The sequence below is a fragment of the Branchiostoma floridae genome, chromosome 9 (genome assembly GCF_000003815.2).
Source record: "Branchiostoma floridae strain S238N-H82 chromosome 9, Bfl_VNyyK, whole genome shotgun sequence".
In the NCBI taxonomy this organism is placed as follows: domain Eukaryota; kingdom Metazoa; phylum Chordata; class Leptocardii; order Amphioxiformes; family Branchiostomatidae; genus Branchiostoma; species Branchiostoma floridae.
Genome location: NC_049987.1, coordinates 18,947,093 through 18,968,829, shown reverse-complemented (window position 1 = coordinate 18,968,829; position 21,737 = coordinate 18,947,093). Strand labels below are relative to the sequence as shown.

The 21,737-nt window shown below is 40.2% G+C and overlaps 1 protein-coding gene across 9 annotated transcripts in view; it reads left to right on the top strand.

Annotated features, from left to right (window-relative positions):
• Positions 1 to 17,868, top strand: part of LOC118423510 (PR domain zinc finger protein 1-like) — a 28,163-nt gene extending 10,295 nt beyond the window's left edge. For 6 of the 9 annotated variants that reach the window (XM_035831685.1, XM_035831686.1, XM_035831684.1 and 3 more), the window contains 7 exons: positions 8,170 to 8,356; positions 10,129 to 10,248; positions 11,136 to 11,288; positions 11,988 to 12,087; positions 12,346 to 13,338; positions 13,802 to 13,908; positions 14,929 to 17,868. In XM_035831685.1, the coding sequence (XP_035687578.1) occupies positions 8,183 to 8,356; positions 10,129 to 10,248; positions 11,136 to 11,288; positions 11,988 to 12,087; positions 12,346 to 13,338; positions 13,802 to 13,908; positions 14,929 to 15,459 (2,178 nt within the window). In that variant the 5' untranslated portion in view covers positions 8,170 to 8,182 and the 3' untranslated portion in view covers positions 15,460 to 17,868. Of the gene's footprint in view, positions 1 to 185; positions 307 to 3,015; positions 3,453 to 5,324; positions 5,351 to 8,169; positions 8,357 to 10,128; positions 10,249 to 11,135; positions 11,289 to 11,987; positions 12,088 to 12,345; positions 13,339 to 13,801; positions 13,909 to 14,928 lie in introns of those variants that run through there. The other 3 variants (XM_035831687.1, XM_035831682.1, XM_035831683.1) reach the window with 3 other exon arrangements.
• Positions 17,869 to 21,737: the final 3,869 nt, after the last annotated feature.

Genomic DNA, 21,737 nt, shown 5'->3' with positions numbered 1-21,737 from the left:
TACACATGTCTAATCACTGTACCTCCAGAAGAAATAACTTAAAAGCACGTTTGATGGTTTAAGGTCTTGTTTGTCCAATAATGGCTAACGATGGACTTTGGCTGAAGTTGGTCCGAAGCCATTTGGCTGCCCAGATGAAAGAAACTGGTTTCCTATTGGTCCAAACTGTTTGTTACACCTGCTATTAATAGGGGTCAGTGATAAGACCCTCTCACTCGGCACAGGTCCCTTTTTCCTTTGCTGCTCATGTTTACTTTGTGTGATAGTCGACAGGGATTCAGGAGGAAAGTCCACCAAAAAAACTAGGTTAGTACAAGCTTGTTTTAAAGGGTCAGGAACTCTTCGGTAAACAGGGATTCTTATACTTCTATTTTTTTAGAAATATATTTTATCATATCCAAAGAAATTCTCTCCTTCTTTTGCTCTATAGTCAAGAAAGTGACATGATTTCTAGACAGGGATGACACTGTTTGTAAACTTGCCGACGTAAGTGTTTTTGATCTACTTAACCGATTTTCGGTCAGGATCTACTTTTCGGCTTGATCGATTTTTAGAAACAAGGACGTTTTCTGCTCAACTGTCGTTTGTCCGACTTGCTTTTTCTGTTTCGCCTATTGCAATTGGTCACTTCTACGTGAAGAGCTTCGAAAAGGTTACAGTTAAAGTGGCGGCAGGTAGCACTCTTGTGAGGTATTATAGTTGTTTGAGAGGTGGCTTTGTGATGCAGATTGGACATGAGGCACGAGAGGCGGCCACATGCCCGCTTCTGTGTTCAAGTGTACGTTAACGTTGGAGGACCGCTATACAGCTTCACTTTCTTAGCCAACGGCAAAGCAAAGCGGATACGGGGCACCCCCAACTCACCCTTGTTATGTCACCGAAATTGGAACTGTTTGCATTAGGTAATCGACATGGTGATATATTACACGGTAGTTAATATTTATGTTAGCTGATCAGCAGTGGAAATTCGGTAGTATCTTTCAGAATAAAAAAAATCTCAATCCTGAATCTTTTTGGATTATTTGTTTGGGAGATATTTAGACATTTGCTTATCTTGGATGGGGTGCTGGTCTTGAGATGTTGGTTTATTTTCCTTGAGGAGAAACACTTGGGATTTGGGATCTCCAGAGGTTCTTTAGAGCTGTCCAGAATGCTTGAGATTCCAAGCTATCTTGACCAGGCCCTTCTGAGGGAGCCAGGCTACTGGACTTTTAAAAACATTTTGGTACTTTCTCTTATCGTAACATGTTACTTTCAGTCTTCTAGCAAATGAAAGGACCTTCGGTCTCTATACAATTTACACTGAACCACTTGTGATGTGATTCTAGAGGCAAAGATTTGAAAGACGTCATCAAATTTTCTGAGATTCTAGATGATGAAATAGAAGAAGAACCACAAAAAAGCTAGATGTTTTTTGGGTAAAGTTTATTCTTTGGTTGTAGTGCTAGTTTGAGAACTGGAATAACAGAGGCAATTTTTACCACATGTCCCAATATCTAGTGTAAGGTGAAACCCATGTGGATAGCGCCCTTTTGCGTCATGTACTTTAAATCAAAGCAATATGCTGGAATGCCTTTGAAATTCTTCCTGGAATTTTCTACACAATATTCAACACCCAACACTACAACATTATGCCAGCTTTGGAACCAAAACTTGCCCTTCTGGGAGTTTGGGGTACAATTCTGTGAAATGAGGAAGAGTGAATGGGGCAGAAAGTTGCCATTGGAACAAATGACCATGGCAAATCCTTTGGTTGCAGGGAGACTAATAGAATGTTCTCATGAGAAAGTCTATGACAGAGGGCTCTAAATATGGACTGGTCTGGAGCTGGGGGAATCCCTATTGTGTTTTCAATCATTCATAGTTGTTAGATTGTATGCCCTGAACTGCAGGAGCATTTGCAGTGATAGTATAAGCTTTTGGTCAAGTATGCTACTTTGCTGAAGGTAAGGAATACAGAACACTTGTTGAAATAGTAATTTGCTACTCATTTCTTTTCTTACAAATTCGCAAGAGCAGAGAGCCTAAAAGTAAGCCGAACAAGCTTGTTTTACATCTTGCTTTTGTTGAAATGAAAATCCAAATCCTAAAAAAAACTAAAAGGAAGATCAGAATTGAAAGAGGTATGTTTCAAATTGATGGTTTCAACATGTTATTCAGACTCATAACTTTGGCAAAAGTGTCAACATGACTCAGTCATGAGGTTTTCTTAACAGGGAAGCTAGCTTACAATAAAAAGTGAAGTACAAAAAAACAAACTTTCTTTGTTTGCAAATATGAAAAGAGTTAAAAGGTTTGAGTACCAACCAGAACTTGAAAAAAAAAGAGAAATGCAGTTGAACTTGTCTTTGTGACAAAAACAATATGGATGATTTTTGAGCACTGTGAAAACAGCTGGTCCCAAGTTATCACCAGAGGTGGTGACAGGGGGTTTGGCAGCAGCCATATGCTGACAAGAAACATGGAAGCCATCATTTACTGCCTTGTCAGATGATTGATAAACCCCATTTAATTCCTAAACAAGCTTTAGACTTCTCCGGTGACCTTCCATGTCATACTTGGGAAAGCCCAGCTGTTGTATGCCCCGTTCTCGTGTCTCACTTTCTCTTCGGAGGACGTAAAAGGAAAGGTTACGACAAATACGGCGCCAGAAAGGATGTCCTTGGGTCCACCTTTGTTGTTTCCTTCTAATGATGTTGCTTTTGCCTGAGGCCCACAGAGATTTGTTTGCCAGATGTGGTTTAGAGAGGAGTGACTTCTTTTTATCCCACTGGGGCAAAGGTACTTGTAGTACTCATTTTTTTTCTTAGACTCAAAATGTTTATAAGAAGACAAGAGTAAGAGAATCCTCTGAGTATAACCTTAGATGGCCTTGTTCCTCATTTGTGGTATCATGTCCTTGGTCTGAAGGGGACAGAGCCCATTCTTCCGGGGGCGGGTACATGCGCATCTAGCATTCATTACTGATGGAAATCAGGTAATTTCCAATGGGAGCTCTGGGTCCTTGGTTGAACCAGTCACATTCAAAACACAACTGCTCCAGGAGAGCCAGGCCTGGTAGTTGTGGAGAGGGCGATCTTCACAGCTGACTTTCCACAAAAACGTCGCCGGCGCGTAACCGTCGAGTACCAATCGAGGTGGACACGGGATTTGGCCATTGCCGGAATTTTCCCTTTCGGGACGGTAGATCCCGCGGCTGAAGTGCCCTAGCCTAGCCACCACCTGCTGGCAGCGTTTGTGTGGAAGTTGCAGGTGAAGTCAAGTGGCAGGCAGTACTCTAGCCTATTAGGGAGTACTTTGGTAGCCAAGCGTGTGCCAGTCCCTGGATATCCTGGCTTCTGTGTAATTGATTCCTGGTGAGGGGATCCACCCAATATGTTTTAACTAACAGATGGGTGGAGACAACATGGCAAAGTAGATGCACTGCAAAGAGAGGGAATGCTTCTGAATGAGTGAGTGAGGATTTCTGTTATTCTTTTCCCTCAAAGCTTGAACAGAGCTTGAAGTTGATACATTTTGAAACCCCTCTTTCCAAAAATGTAGCATGTATAGTTGTGTGTTTTTTGCTGCAAGATTTAGAAGAATTCTTTAGCTCCAGATGTAAAATTTCTTAAATCTTGAAGGATTTACCGAATGCCTGAGAAATTTTCCTAGCACATGTCTGGAATACCACATATGGATTCTGGTTTTTCTCTCAGAATTTTGTTAAGATATAAAATACTGAAATCCTTGTTTCAAAACAGTACTAAGAGGTTTTGGAAAAGAAGGCTTGAAGCAATGTTTAAAATGTATGAAGTGCTTCACTTTTTAGTGACTTCTGCTAATGTTTTAATGTTGTGGTCGTATATTTTGTTTTACAGTGAAGTACATTGTACGAAAGCCACCTTCATATAACAGTTAGAGCTTTCGTGCTAATAGAATTCACAACTCAGTGGTAATGCTCCTAATGTGTGAAAAACAGACAGCAAGGGGTAATTAGCATACAGTCAGGAACTCCAATATTTGTTTTGTCTGCACACCATTCAAGACTAAAGATCAGCCAGGAGATAACTTAGAAAGTCATTTGATTTTATCTGCACAAGACAAAAAAGTCCTCTTCCTTGAAATGATTCAATCCTTTGTTTTCCTGTAAAGTGTGAAAACTTTTTGTCACGAAGGAAAGAAAGGCAGGTTTCCAGACAAAATAATTCCAGATTTTTATGCAAAGATGTCTTGAAATTCCTTTCGTGGCATTTGGTCAGAATCTAATCAACAGGAAAACAGGAAGAAGGTTTGTCATTGGTGGATTGACATGACTGCGCTTGTCAATGGACCAATCACTTCTTTGATGTCATGTCAAGTTGTTGAAGTACTCATAAGTGTTAAGAATCTATGACAAAAATATATGTCATGGTTAAATATATCAATTGAAATATCTCCCAAATATAAGAAAAGTTTACCTCTCCTTTTTGCAAATACACTGTACATTTTGCTTTCTGTCCTTGCAGTATACAAAAAGTTTCACACCTAAAATTTACATATTACCAATGATTACAGATACATTGTGCTCTTTTTGAAATGACAGTTTTTTGCACATGTTCCTGTATCTTCAAAAGCCTTTAATTTGAAGGGACAGCTGTGTTAATGATAGAGTAACCACCTCTTAGTTAATAAATGCATCCATGCATATAATAGTACCTTTAAAGTAAATTTGTGAGGAAGAAATCTATGATTTGCTGAGCAAAAATTGTGGGAAATGACTTTGATGTTTTACAGTGCTGACAGGTAAAATCCAGGTTTCAACAATTTTCAAGAAAAGCTATTTGAGAAAATATGACTTGCAAATGAGCTCGAACAACTTGACAATATAGATCACAAAGCAAAAAGCTACAATACTGTACAGTAATCAGTTCTCATACAATGATATAGGATTCCTCTTGTTGTTGTTCTGTAATTGGAAATCTCTGTTTCCAATCACCACAAAGCTGGCCTGCACCAGTGTTGTGGTATAATTGGTTCTCTGGCTTGCAGACATATGGCAATGGTTATAGCATGTTGTGATGGACAGTACAAGGGAAGCGACCCATGGAACTGTAATTACTAGGAAAAGTTACTTTCTAACTCACTGTTTGGCGCAGTACAAAAAGGAAATTTGCAAAATTTCACAAGTAGTCTTTGAATGTGTCATTCTGATGATAAGCTGAAAATCTTATCTTTGAGTACTGTTTGGTTTTTGCATAATTGTCTTCCTTTGATGTATTAGAATATGTAGCTTGAGGCAATGCAAGGGAGGATATGGTCAGGAATATTTCCTTTTGGAATGAACCAGAAAAGAATTTGGCAGTTGAGGGTGTGTAGATATGATTGAAAGGTTGGTTCTGCTTATTTTTTTCATTGCTGTTTGAAGTATTTTTCTTTCTGTTGTCCCATACATTTTTCCAGAAACTTTGGGACCGTTTGGGTGCTTCTCAGTTTTCACTGTGCTCTCCATTTAACTAGGATTCCAATTTTTGTTGTGAATGAAGAGTATTTTCAGAGAAACTTTGTACAGAAATATCTCTTTCATTATCATTATCATTGTGTCAGTAAATAGCCATAACAAAGTCATGAGTAACTAATACATTAAGAAGCCCCAGATGTGAAAAAATAATGTAGCCACCTTGAGTTAGATATTATGTATGTTTTACATATGTATGAGTTAGATTGTCAAGACAAAATTTGACCAAAAAAGCAGAGAAACAAGTTCCCATACAATTTTTGAGTTTACTTTAATAGACATTAATTACCATCTTATGATTTACTTGTAACTCATCAAAAGGACCTGAATTTGAAATGAAAGTATAGCATCTGTCAGTTACATTGTCTATATTGACAAAAGTGTACAGAAAGAATTACATAAAATTCCCAAGTGTGCTTGCAGACAACTGCATACCGGGTTTACTTCCGCCATGCTAATTCCTTATGCAAAGTCCTGCAATTCCCTATGGCGGGCCTGTTCCACCAGGTAAACACACCTGTTGTACACCTGGGGAATACCTGTTACACCTGTGGGTAATGAAGTTTCTCACAAGCCTTTTGAATTGCAAACATGGCTGGAAATTTCTTTGGGGGAATAGTTGCACTGGTGCACCTTAAAAAACTTCAGGGTGCACATCATGTGATAAAGTAGAAGGAATATCAGGAAAGAAAACAAGAAAAGAAAGATTTCTCTTGTCCAGAATTACAAGGCACTCAATTTCGGTATATGCACAGTGCAAAACACAGCTTCAATCATTGAAAAATTGTGTCCAAATCTATGGCAAACTTCAAAACATTAAACAAAGGTTTCTTTTTTTTCCAGAAATTCTTCTACTTTGAAGAATATGGTGTATGGTAGTGTATAACAGTACATTTACCAATGTAATGCTACACAAAGCCTAGGTGCAATAGTGCACCAACAGTAAAAAATCAACTCCAATTTTGGTATTTCGAGTCCTGACAAAAGTGTCAAAATAGGATCACCTGACAAAATGTGCTAAAAATCATATAGCGTGATTTGCATACTATTCAAATGCATTGGAGATATCTCGAGTTTCTCAAACGGCAAAGTCATTGTGATTACAACGAGCCGATACAGGATATGATAACGTCTTAAGGAAAGTGAAGAGGGGATATAGAGGAAGCAGATGCTCGCTAGCGGAAGCTCTGGTAAGTTCAGTCAACCCGACCAGACGGCCACTCAGCCCGACACGGGGGATGACATGCCAGATCTGCAGAAGTACCCCTGCCCTGGTTGTTTATGTAACGGAGACGAGTAGTGGCCGAGGCACCTGTCTGTCAAGTGTTGTATTATAAGGGATGAACCAACCACAGAACCTCTTTTATTTCCTGTGTTGTATCTTTTGAGTGCAGCTGTGTATGGTTGAAGAAAAGGAATTGTATTTCAAGATATAAGTTGATAAAGGAATTGATTATTAGATCTTGACTGGAAAGCTAGTGTCTCATAGCACAACTGAAAGACTTTTACTTGGCCAATACTCAGCTGCTTTCGTCAGAGCCTATCTAGGAACAAAGCAAAGATTTTTTCATTCCTCATGACATTAGTTTGGGGTCTTTTTTTCCTGGTGAAGAACTAGAGAGGCGAGTAGAAACAGTCCCCTGGCTCCTGGGAGTCAAACCCTGGCCAGCCAGATTATCAACCCAACACCAGAACCGTTCGACCTAAAGGTCCTTACCTGTTGAACTGGAGTGGCTGAATATTGGGGGATTCAGTTTAGAAAGGTCTTTACAAACAGGTTTGGTGTCCTTTAAACTGGTACAGGTATACCTTGAACATAGATCCAGACTCTAATGATGCACTAATTACTTATTATCGAAAGTGTCCCAGTTTAACCGGGTGTCTGGCGTAACTACTCAGAGACTGGTATCCACGTCGCGGACTGAGATGGCAGGTTGCGATAGACGGATTATCTTAATCCTGTGTCTGTGCTAAGATGCACCCCGGACAATGGGCCAGCATAGTGGGAGAGCTTTTATGTCAGGGCAATCCATACCATCACTAAAAATAGAGAGCAAAAGTGATAACGTCTGTCCATTTAGAATCACATTTGGACATTCAGTCAGATAAGTTGTATTTCTTTGTTTTCTTGATAGCTATCGATGAAGAGCAGATATGGTAGCCCATCACATACGAAAGCTGTTGGTGTTGTCGTAGTTTCTTCGCAATAGGTTCCCACACAGTCTTGCTGACAAGGGTTATCTAATATCTGTCCCTTCACCTTTAATAAGACAACAGGACTCTTCCCACGGTATAAAGCGTAGGGAGTAATCCGGGGGATGGTACTGTGATAGCTGTATTATGCAAATGAGATGAAACTGAGAGGACAGGAGGGCTGTCATCACAAGTGGTGACGTCAGCCGTGAGAGGTGTGATGACAACGTCTCTATCAGAACTGCCATTCGCTTCCTTAGCCGCAAGTCGCAACAACACATCTCTGTGTTGTAGACTTCGTCGATTTAGGTTTCATTGGGCTGATTTAAACCCTGGGCTGTCTAACTGTCAAAAAAGGTACATCATTTGCTTACAGGTTGTTGGGATCTTCAATGCCGACAGTTTTTAGACCTGTGAGAACTTTTAACGATAGGTGTATTGGTCGAAACCTAGTAGTAGCAGCACACACTAACGTTGCACTATTTTTTGCCTCCCTGCAGAAGAGACAAAGCAATGCGTGGGACAACGATGACAGAAGATGTGCTGCGGTGGAACGAGGAAGACTTTGTGAAGAATTCGACCTACCTCGTCGTGGACCAGGAATGGGAGGAAGAAGGATCGCAGCAGCCCCGAGCGGAGGGAACCCTCCCCAGAAATCTCTACCTCAAGTATAACGACCAAAATGAAGTGAGTGAAAAATCTGATTATGTTTCTTGTGATTCTAATTACAATGTCAAGAAACATGTCCACTGCACAGCATTCTATCAGTTAATTTCTAGACTAGAATTATGTTTGTACCACAAAATTTTTGTAACGTTGGAACATCTGTCCAAGAAACTTCCACCTTGACGGAAAAGTAAAGGATTTTCAAAGGAGAGCGTAGACTAACATGGATATCAAATTTATAGCCTTCTGTTGTACAACTTTTGTGTTCAGCTTAAGAATTAAAAGCTGATATCCCAGACACTAAATATTGAAGGTATGTGAGAGTATCAAATTGTGTAGGTCTGGAGCAAATTGTGAATAGAGTTCCGATCCTTGTTTAGGTTGCGGAAAGGGAGGGGTCGTGATAGGCCCTTAGGTGATTCTTTGACGTGCTTGAGATGTTTGCTTTCTGTTTTGTTACCCTAATGCCTGTTGATTCTTACTTTACACGACTCACGCATTCAGACTATGCCGGCAACAGTAGTTGTTAGAGCTACAGGAAAAAACTTGCAATTCGATTTGTATAACACACACAAGGGCGGGCTCTTCACAATCTGAGTCATTTCCCATGTAACGAATTTCTGCGGACACAAAAGTCCATGGCAGGTGTTCGAAGTGTTGTTTAACTTTCTCTGTCACCGGACCATGGATGAAGACACCTTCGGTTGTCGATTTTATTATCTCAAAGCAGAGCACCTGTCCTCGCCCCTTTCCCCCATGGCGCCATTTCTTCCTTCTTGTTATCGTTGCAAGTCCTTTATTTTTCACACCGCGCTCTCCAATCCTACCAACACCCACGCCTTTCCAGCGAAGTTTGCACTTCGTGACGTCACCCTTTCCCACAAGAATATCTGATCGGTGACAAGCCTCTCCGCCGAACATGCATCGTTCATGTCAGCAAATAGGACGACAGAGATCCTCTTACCCTAACTCTGTCACTCCTGCTAACCCAAATCATCCGAGCCACCTGATTGAGAGGCCTGCTAACTTGATACGGCCGCGGGTCTGTTGATAGAAATTACCCGCTAATCCGCTTCCTTCCTCCGACAATGAGGTGTCTTCTCGGGTTGTTTTCCCCTTGAGGAGTTTGAATAGTGGCCAGAGAAGACATGATACATCTGATCACTTTTCCTGTTGTCTTACCTAATGCACATTTGTTTTCTGGACAGCGATTCTACTCCAGGAATGCCAGTCGTAAGATAAACAGGAGGAATAAACCGTTTGTTTAGGTACATAGACCAGAAGAAGTGTTCTGGAGGAAAGGTGTTCACCTGCAGATTGCATGCCTTTGGTGGGAAATCGTTGTGCGGTCAGTTGGAAAGCTGATAATCTTGTCTGTCTGGTATCGTTTGATGCATGACTCTTTCCTCAACTTCCTTTGCCTAATAAAGGGGAAGCAGTGCATCTTTCCTTCTTCAAACAGCAATGTTAAGAATATTCTTTTAGGCAAAGGTAAAATATGCCAAACACTTCTATTTTCATATACACATGTAGTAAGGTTCTTTGGGCACAACCAGGGAGTACTTACTTCTAACGTTTTGATGTCTGTCAGACAACATCATCAGGGTTAGAATGGCTGGATACGATTCTCGCTGCTACCTATAGCCGATGTAGGTGGTGCTTCTATTTTCAATGTCCTTAACAAATGGTCATACACATTGAATTTATATTCCTCAGTTGGGAAGTTAAGTGAAAGTTCTATATTCTTTGTTTGATAGAAATTATATGGAATATGTTTTTTTTTTCCTACCAAGGTGTTGGGCGTGTGCAGCAAAGAATACATTCCACAAGGCACGAGGTTCGGTCCGCTAGTGGGACAAGTGTACTGCAGGGACGAAGTGCCAAAGGGAGCCAACCGGAAATATTTCTGGAGGGTGAGTCTAATAATGCACTTTCCTTGTACCATACAGCAAGAGGGTCTGCATGGGGGGACCTTAAACGATTTACGCTAAATTTTGGATGGCTGATTACGCTTTACGTTCAATTCACGATGGCTACCAACTCTTTACGCTTCATCCCACTACAAATTACGTAAAATAAAATAGCTTCCCAACGAATTACGGGAAATTTAAAAGACCTGCCTACGCCTTACGAAAAAGAGCATGCAGAGCCTCAAGTAAAGATGACATGACTTGAAGTAACACTGCTCAGAAGCACCGATCGTACATAGGATTAAGCCCCTAATCACCAAGGTGCAAAATTTCTAAGCTGTTAATCTCCTATGTAAGGTAGATGACTGGCATCTTAGTTCAGCACTACTGTATCTTTTAGAGGCCCCCATTATGGATAAGGATTCGCCAAGGCAAGAACATATCCTTGTAGTCCCTACAGCTGAAGACACAAAACCTTGAACAGTGACGTAGTCTGTTCCGTGTTTTTCTTCAAGAAGGGGAACAAAATGTAGGTTTGACATGGAGGTGCAATACAAGTGTCTCGAGTCTTAGGTTAAACAAACTCTGGGGAGGTTTCCACCCAAGTAGTTTACAATGGGGGCAAGACGTTGTGATGGAAAGAAGGCACCCCTACAGTTGGGATAGCAGTTAGTCTGCCCCCCCACTTACGAGGTCTTACCAGGGACAACAAACATCGGGAATGGCATACCAACTAAAACACCAGACAGGTGACCTAGTTAGAACTGAAAACAACTTTGATGTAAAAACACAGTTCGCTCCGGTATGGCGATGTCAGCATACCTATGGCTGACTCAGAACCGCTGGTGTTTGCAAAGGAGTTCTAAGTTTTTTTGGTTTTCGTTAAAAAGGTGTACGACGGAGAGGAATTCCAGTTCTACGTGGACGGCTATGACATCACGAAAAGCAACTGGATGCGTTACGTCAACCCGGCGCACAGCGGAGAAGAGCAGAACCTGGTGGCCTGCCAACATGACATGAAGATCTACTTCTTCACTATCAAGGTTGGTCTTAACAGATGCCTAGCTAGTGTGTACAATGTAGGTTGCAAACGAAATGAGAATTGCCTTAGTTTGACACTGTTAGTACCGTGTTTAATTCAATAGATGGATGAATAACGTTGCTGTGTTATGCCAAGGGTGGGTATACCTTCGACTTCTTCTCTTGACATTAGAGGAAGGACTTTGAAGCCACCAAGGCTCTTCCTCCCTCTAGCATGTCCAAAAATATGTTTAAAAAGTCCCAATAGGTGTGAGAACTCTTCCATCTTCAGTTGCAATTACTTTGCTCATTCCATGTAGATAGACTCTTGCTCCAGCTGATAGACTTGTTAAACCAGTCGTAGAGATTTGGATACAATATTTGAAACAGGAACTGTCTGCATCAAATCTGTATTTTACCCACAGATATCGCCTTACATGTTTAGGCATGAAGTTGTTTTAGTAGCAGGTGTGCTCTCTCTGTTTTAAGAAGCACAGTCATTATGAGAAGTGTTTTATTGTGTCTACTTACACCTAGTTTTCTCCTAAGCCTTGAAGACAGTCAAATTTATGTCAGCAAAGGGCACAAAACACCCTGGCCATTGGACACTTTGCATTGTCATTTATAGTGTAATTTCACATTAAAAGTAGTCTTATTGTGTTACATTTCTTTACATTAAACCTAATAAGGTTAACTCATGGAGATGTTTGATTATGTTCCAGCCTGTTCTCCCTGATACGGAGCTGCTGGTCTGGTACTGTCGGGAGTTCGCAGAACGGCTCAACTACCCTCCAAGTGGGGAACTGATGATGCAGAGAATAAGTAAGTTTTGTAAGATTAGTGTGTGGTTAGCATATGACTTTACATCAATGGATTGACTTACTAAGTATTTAGGTTCTGTAAATGGAAGACCAACATAACACATTGCACTTCTTTGGAGCTTTAGAGTGTATTGGTACTCTTGTAAAAGTCACAATTTCCGTAAAAATACGTCACCCACTTTGGTGCAAGAGAGAAAAGTAGACCACAATGAATTATTGACGCATCACACTGATCCGAAATATTTTCATTTCCTACCAGAGCAAGCTCTCCTGAAGGAACCCAGTCTACCTCATGCCAACCCATCGGACCAGACAGCAAACAATAACAATGACAATATCCCCATAGACTTCAGCAAAGGCAGATCCACCAATCCCTCGCCTGTCAGCCCGACAAACGGGCACGCTGCGTCGCCCCAAAGCCAAGTACAAGTTCCCGTGCCAAATGCTGCTAGCATCTCTCTACCAATCACTAGCGAGAGGCAAGACCATAAGGAGAGAAACGGACTAGCCAATGGGCATCCAGACGAAACGCGCTATAGCCTCAAACCACTGCCAAGTTCGTTCTTTCTACCGGGCGCAGTGGCAAACGGGACTCCAAGCACCACCGTTGTGAGCCCCACAGAGGCGACGAAAGCCCACATATTCCCGAGCCTACCGGGTCTTCCGAAACCTCCAGCCTTGCTTCCCAACCTGCCCTACCTCAATGGTTACACTCCACCATTTCCATTTGTCTACCACGATGCTCACGCCAGATTCGGTTTACTTCGCCCGCCGTTCGACAACGCCCTGCTGAGAAACAGCCACAGGTTGCCACCCTCCGATCTCAGGATGCTGGGAACGGGGCCCGTGTTGACGCCGCCTATGGGTAGGATCGGCGACATGCCTCACAGTATGATCAAGGTGAAGACGGAGCCCTCCGATATCAGCAACAACAACAGGGAGAGACAGGAACTGTCCGTGGCACAGTCGCACTACATGGGTTCGCCGGCCGGGAACGGTAGGAGTGACGCCAATAGCCCGAGCAAGCCTCGGAGGCAGATCCAGGGGTACAAGTCGCTCCCGTACCCGCTCATCAAGAAGAACGGGAAGATCAGCTACGAGTGCAACGTGTGCCACAAGGTGTTCGGGCAGCTGTCCAACCTGAAGGTGCACCTGAGGGTGCACAGCGGCGAGCGCCCCTTCAAGTGTCAGACCTGCGGGAAGGGCTTCACCCAGCTGGCTCACCTGCAGAAGCATCACCTGGTGCACACAGGTAGGAGATCTGAATTCACAGACAATGAAAAGACTGTTATCAGTCTGAAGAAAGTATTGACAAAGAAAATGATCTCAAAGTTCACTTGTTGGTAGAAACAATTCTAAAGTGAAGTCAGAACTGTGATTTACAACACTTACCCCAAATCCAGTCTTTGTCAAGGAATGAGCAATCCACTGCTTCTGTGATGTCATGTTGTCAAAACATGTTTCTTGATGAGCTGTTCAACTTTGCTTAGGAAAAATTGGTGTTTTTGACAGAAGTAAGACAAGGGTTATGCAAATGTAATGCGAGAATGTGGTTTTATGTCAAAATCAAAGTATCTGTCTAGTGAAATGTTGGCATACCTGAAGAATATATAATGATAGCACAGATACATAACCGGGTATGTAAGTGCACAACATTGTTGAAAACCATGCCAACTAATTTCTTAACACACCTTAACTTGTCTTTTTTCCGACAGGTGAGAAGCCTCACGAGTGCCAGATCTGTCACAAACGGTTCAGCAGCACCAGTAACCTGAAGACTCACCTGCGGCTGCACAGCGGGGAGAAGCCTTATCAGTGCAAGGTCAGTAAGCATGTCATTGACCAGGTTCTCTCGTTTCTGGTCTGTTTTAGACAATAACGTACCATTTCTGCTGGATACAAAAGGCTTTGACGACCTGTTCTCGGTCTTGACTTATTGATGAACTCATTCACAGGCTCGGAGAGTTTTTCTAGCTACTTTAATTAACGATGATTATTGGAAGGGTGACATGTTTAGTCTTCAGGTAAAGAGATGAAATTAGTCTGGTGTGGTATTACCGGTACTCAAAAAGGCTGAGCCACCTGATACAGGGCTAAACTAATACAGGGAAGTAGAGAAATGTAGAGAAGTAGCTGATGATATTATTGATATTGCAAAAACAAAAGGTCCTAAGTCCTAAGCAAGAAGTCTGAGAGGAAAACATCTGAAGACTCAGTTTGTCTGGACTAGTCGGAAACTGACAGAACAAGTAACATATAGTGATTATCTATACCTAGACTGTATTCTGTATTTCATTTTACTGCTGCTGGGGCAGGGCTTTAGCCAGCTCGATTTTTTTTTCCGTCAGCCAATTCCAATCGTCGTGAAAACCGCGAAAATCAATTTTCCCTATGACACTACAAAGTAGTAAATGTTGCCATTGAGACCTTAAAAAACCGGTTTTAATGAGATTATCGTATGCAAAAGAGCGCCGACACACATTGTCCACAATCATAACAATAGCAAAACAAACAGTGTGTGGCTTTCACAGCCGTAGACAGCGTCCCCAAGCCGCCTGTAGCTTCCATCAAGGATTTTTGTCCGTCGAGGTTGACGGATTGCTCTTAAAATTCTTCCGTCAGACGCAGCAAATTTCCGTCAATTGACGGAAAAACGGACGCTGGCTAGAGCCCTGTGCTGGGGTTACTGACACAGGGGAAGGCAGCAGTCTTTAACACTGCACTTCCAAGTGGCTCCGTCCAGCAGGTTAACCCTACATGTAGTTTAACTGCACATTTTCTTGTCTCTCCTAACGAAAATGATGTCGATGATAAATTGTGTTCTCCCTGTGTCTCCATACAGCTGTGCCCGGCCAAGTTCACACAGTACGTTCACCTGAAGCTACACAAGCGCCTCCACGGGCGCGACCGCCCGTACCAGTGCCAGCACTGCCACCACGCGTACGTCTACAGGTGCCAGCTCATGCTTCACCAGACCAAGCCCTGTACTCCAGACGACGACGGCAACTCTCCCGCCTTCCCTCCGGAAGAGTGCGACGATCACTGCGGCGGATGTTCGGGCGAATGCGACGATGACGACCAAAGGAGCGATGTTTCTGACGGCGAGCGTAGCGTGGAGAAACACGACGTCGGCGAAACCACAGACCAAGGGTACACCTTGTTAGAGGCAGCGAAAAAGCACCCGTCGATGGATACGTCAGATGAAGGCGAGAACTACAGAAGCAAAGGTAGCCCGAGTAACGCCAGCGATGGCAGCGGGAGTGAGGAAAGCGGGTTTGGCACCAGCAATAGCGTACTGTCAGAGGGCCACGAAGAGGAAGTGCCCACGAAAGAGAACTTCTCGAAACAGGACGTTGACATGCCCGCTGTTTAGAAAAAGGATAGAAAAAAGTGACCTTAGCATTGATTGTTGCAACATCGATCCATACAGGGTAATTTTGCACCGTTGTTGTGCACTTCTGCATTGCAGCAACAGACTTCAGTACTAGTGTTCAATTTTATGCAAAAGCAGGAATCAAGAATACAGTTTAAATTTGCATTCACATTTTCACTTTATATAAAGATTATACAGCATTCCAAGTAAGCAAGCATCACAGTGACAGAAAACAAGTCTGCTGCTGCATATGACAATCAAAATTCAACAACTTTTTTCTGTTGGATGTGATGGTTTTGATTTCACCGTTACGTACATATAGCTACTTTTACAGACACAGAATCTTGAACTGTCAACAGAGACTAAACTATGCAACTGGAGCGGGCTCCTAACAGTACATAAACAACCTCAGCTATATGTAACTCTTTTTGTTTGTTCATATTAATAGCTAAGTACAATCAACAACAATGGACAATCATCGTTTTACCTTACCTGTAAACCTTTTGGTATATCCTCATTTAGTCATGAGATAAACTTTCGTTTTGAATTCTTTTGTTTCTTCATAAAAACATACTACCATTGTCAACTATGCAGACAGAAGAATGCTATGTTTAATTATGATAATTTCTACTTCTCACAAGAGTCTATGTAATTTTGTGAACTATAGAAAGCAGCCATTTTGTCTATCATTGTACTGAAACACATATTATGGAAGAAATGCCAGTACAGACAATTCTTTTCTTCCTCTGTATGTTAAACTAATTTAACCATTGAAATAATCTCAAGTTCACATATTTATTATTTCAAATATTATATATGTATAAATGCAAATGTTCCATGTCACCGTAAAAGCCACAAATACCTCAGTTTCAACACCACACAGTATAGGCATAATTTTTTGTACATATTGTTTACATTCAATTACACAGTTTTATATATTATCCAGACTGTATATGAATTCCCACAAAGGGATACCCACTAATTCTATATCAATATCATTTTTTTTCAGCTTGCTCCAAACTATAACAGTTTAACTAGCATGTTTGTTGCTGGATGAAAACTTGTAAAATGATCTTCCATGTTGAAATTTGTAGACGACTGTTTAGTTTGTTATAGAAATACTTCTCTCTGTTCTCCATTGCTGCATTTGTTCTATAAGATGATTAGTTACCCCCCCCCCCCCTCTAGTTGTTATTGATTGACCCTGTTAGATGCTGTATTGCACTTGTAAGAAATTCAGGTAGAGAGTGCCTATCTTTGCAAACTCTTCTGTGATGTCTTAAGATAAAGATCTTCATTCATCTTAAGATAAAATAGATAATCATGATAAGTGATAGAGGAGATGACTTGTATAAGCCTTGATTGTTGAAGAAAATTGTTAAGAACCCAGTTTTTTGTTGTTAAATCCTCAAGTCTGGAAATTGTAATGTTTTGAGGAATTTGAGTAACCGAACAACGTTGGTTAACGATTTGAACTGCTGTTTCAGACTGGGTTTTGCTTGATGCCAAAAGGTTGCAAGATTTGCAGTGGTTTGACAAACTCTTCTTGACTATGCACACATTTTCCTTTACTATTATATTAGTAATATTTTGCCAAAGTGAAAGAAAAGAAATCTGTTGCCAAAGTTATCTATCTTGAGAAAGTTGCAAAATTCTTCATCCAAATTGTGGTTGAACAATGATTTCATGTTGCTCTATAGCAAGTGTTTCTTGCAAATGTTCTATCTAGCTATAGGTAATAACTTTTGCCTTTGTAAATAATAATTTCACAATGGTTGGATCTTGTGGATAGGGAAATAATTTGGGAATATGGATTGGGTTGATATGAATATTATCTGCATATTATCAATTTCTCTCTGGGGTAATTTGATCTTGGTTTCGATTGTATTAACTTCACCTTGCCTTTGGTATTTGGGGACCTGTCCTTTAATATGCAAATCACTTATAATTTTTCTCTTTTTTCAATTATGGATAAAAGTGACGGGGTGATGATTTAGTTTTGCTTGGTTCCAATGGACTCTTACACGAATTATTAGCTAGTTTGAGAAATAAGTAGGAAAATGATAATAATAATCAAGAATATTATTCTCAGGGTCGAATGCACAATTGCTGCAAATCTTGTATGAAAAGAATGTGTTCTATTATGTTTTCTTCTCTTTATGTATAGTTATTATGACTTCTCACATTCAATATTGCTACACTGTCAGTATATTTCTGTTGGTATATTTCTGGTGGAAGGATATAATATTTATGTACATTTGTTATACAAATGCCTTGCCATACATATATATTTACACTGCACTCACAAACAAAACATAACCAACAAGTTACAGAAGATGAATTTATTTTTCATACACAGGAGATTTTGTGAGAATGAAATGTTTACTGAATTAAATGAATTGAGAAGAAGGTTGTTTGGTGTGAAGTGGTTTTTTACATGCTTGAAAAAAGCATGTACTGTTTCTGGTAGGGATCTTTGTGATTCCGGACCGATATCTCTAGAACCTCTGGATGGATTGCAATTTCCTTTGCTATGGGGATAGAGTGTGTGACCTATTGTGCTATTAAGTAGATTAGAAGTTTGCTGTTGTTTTGTGGTTCGTTTAAAAAAAAACTATTTACACCCCTTTTCCTGATATGGAGTGATCTGGCCTCATTCCCTCTGTCTCAACCTCCTTGGGGACAGCTAGCAGCTGTAACATGTGTTTTGAGTTTTCAGTAGCATGGGAGTGTGTGGAAGGGTCGTTTCCAGTGCCATATCTCCAGAACAGAACGTGTGATTTACCTCCATGAAAAATGGAGGTATAGTTTTTGGTGTGTCTGTGTGTGTGTCTGTTTGTGTTTCCACATATTTGTGGTCAGCATAACTTTAGAACCTGTTGATGGATTGTAATGATATTTGGTATTTGGGTAGGTGTTTGGAAGACGAAGGTCAAAGTCAATTTTGGATCCCCTGGTGTGTGACCTTGGTACTGCAACAGAACTTGGATTTTTGTATCTTTTGACATGGATATGCTATGGTCTTGATTTTTGGTGGCACATAGCTTGTGGTGTAAGGAAGAAGTGTTGTATGTTTGGGCCCTCTAGCAGCTTGCTCTAGTTTGTGTCTGCAGTTAGTTTGATGAGATACAGGGGGCGCTGCTTGATGGTGAACTGTTGGGGGTGAAACTGAGAGGCACCCATATATCCATGTATCAATAATGTATGTTGAATTACACTAAATCTTATGAATGACATCCTCTGGAGACCTCAAAACTAATACGGAAGGCGGGGCAAAAATATCTAAAGCACAGGACTACAATTTGTACAAAGCTGGCATTACGAATTCAACCACAGAACAGTGTATAAAACAAGACGTCTTTACTTGTTGGAGGCACCTGTAGGTAGCTTACACATCTTAGCAGACTCAGCTGAAGTAATCAATATTTGATATATTGAAAGGAAAGATGAAAGAAGTACACTATTAGATGGCGTAAGGCTCCAATGACTGGATGATATTTGACTGTGATGAGAATACTTACAAGGGCTGTTTGACAACATAAGCACAGGTTGAAGTAGTACATAACGAGTTTTACACAAGCCGGCACATGGCCTTCTGTGGCAACATGAGGAGTCTGCAAGTTGCAATCTTCATTTTTGTTCTTTCACATCGTCTTTGACCTTGGAATGTTCTATAACATGAACATAAGTTTCCCCACATTTGTTCCGGGAAAAGGTTGAGAAAATAGCTGTTTGGTGGGGGGCGTTGTACATGTACATAATTTATACATAGTGATGTTAATCAGTCTTGCATTTTTTTTATCTTATTAGTCTCTTATTTGCATAATTGATATCTGTATATGTTCCACTGGCCATAAATTACATTTTGTCACATCTACTGTGTTTGTCAACATCTACTGGAAAGATGGAAGGATGCCTACCAACCTACATCTACTGTGGAAACACTTCGATTGTAGATTTTCCTCATTAAGAATGCAAGTCAGGCCTTAATTTGCATAAATTAGTCACAATTTGCATGTGTAATTTAAGACCTAATTTACATTAACCTTTCATTGTGTGCATCTATGTCTAAGTTACCTGTATACTGAATACCATGGAAATCTGTCGTTCCTTTGTTCAGTCATTTCCTTTGAAAGATTTTGACAAAACAACCCTACAGATCCAGAAGAAACTGCTAAGGGGATAAACTTACTCCACTTCTTCCTTTCATGAAAAGCTATCTGTCCATAAAGAAATTAAGGCAAGTCCAGGGCAAAAGATACAAAAATCGGACGTTCTGCTGCAGTACCAAAGTTGGCCGCAGGGGGGCCAAATGGACCTCGACCTTCAACTTCCCAAGAACAACTCAGGAAACAGCCCAAGAAGTAAGGGAACAACAATCTATGACAACTAATTTTTATTGTGTCGTGGAGAAGAATTTCCAAGCTCACTTTGAAGTTACATATCAGAATGATTAAAGTAACAACTTTAGAACCTAATACATATGATTGAAATAGCCCTTCATGAAATAGCAAACTTCCCCATATAATTTCCGTCACTTTACTGTACATTTTTCCAAAAAGTGTTTAACAGGGAATGGGATGTATTTGACCTTCATATCAGTATTCTAAAAAAATATCAAGACCTCCGTCTGTGGAGGCAAAAGACTAAATGTAGATTTTTTACATACTTCAATTCCGAGTGGAAACCAGGGAATGCACACTTACTGGATTGAGATAAGTTTTGAAAATACTGAACAATAGATTCCTCATTTTTGTTCTTTCACGTCGTCTTTGACCTTGAAATGTTCTATAACATTAATATAAGTTTTCCGATAATTGTTCCTCGAAAAGGTTGATAAAATAGCTGTACAGCCAACAAACAGCAGGGAAAAAGAACAAATTTGAACATTGAACATTAAAGTTCTTTCAATCTGAAAATTCAAAAGACAACGTAAAATAGAATGTTGAATGAAAACGAAATTGATTTTGACTGTCTTCAGCCATAAAGATAATGTTTTCTACCATATACCACATCACATTGTTTCAAATAAAGCTGGCTCTATGAATATTGATAGACATATAATATTGTACACTGAAAATATTACTACATATCACGATATGAACTGCCACTACTCAGCTAGGTAATAGTTTATACACAACTATAAAGGATACGTTAATATACATACACTGACAACAATACAACTATTGAATGTATTAATATTCATTACATGTAATTCCAAACAAAAGTAAAATATCATCTGTCCTAAACAAGTAACTTTTAAATTGAGCATTGGCTGAACTTACAGAAACTTAAAAGTCTGGCAGTTACTACGTTACAATATGTGATGTCAGTGGACAACAACATTTTGATAAATACTAAGGCATATAATATTTCCAAATTTGCTTCCGGGTTTTCACATTATCTCATGTTCATTTATTGACTTTTTTATTTATTTATTTCAGCAAATATACAACAATTAAAAACAAATGACGAATAGAATGAAAAGAAAACATACAGGGGGAACCGAAGCCTATGCAGCTTTTCATGGCTCCCCCTCAAAAGCTAGGTAATAATGAAACGCAAAATAACGTTACATAATCTAGATAATAATGAAACATAATATACATACTCAAAGCTTAACAATAACAACAAATGAAATCAATTGAAACTACGCCAAGAAAATCATAACGCTGCAAATTATCAAAACTTAACATGAACTACACTGATCATAAAGAAATGAGTCAAAGTTATAGAATTATCTGTTAGTTGTGTTCAATATGTCATGCTCGATATGTCAAGCTCGAATATAGATACTTCTTCACTAGGTAGACAAGTAGACATAACCTCTTGCATGTACGGGTTGTAGCAACCTCCTTGGTTGTAGATACATGTAGTCTAAGTTAGTTTCAGAACAATGAATGATGGAAACTTTAACTGTAGAATTTGAATTGTCCAATGAGAGCTCTTCCGGAAATGTAAATACGTCCAAGTAATATGCACAATAAGCAATTGTGATTGGTTGGCTGATTTCCTTGCTGATCTGATTGATTGATTGATTGATTGGGTTAATATACAGGCGTTGTTCTTATTTTAGATCCACGTCTTGTGGGGAGCGCATATAATCAATTCACTAATTACTTTACAGAGCCTTAATCAAAAAGCAAAACGGAAACAACAATACACTGCACATACTATGCTTACCACAACTAAAATTTGACTTCCTAACAGATATAACTTACAAACAAGTATATACAAACCCAATGACATGCATGTTTTGCCTAAATTCCACTGAATCA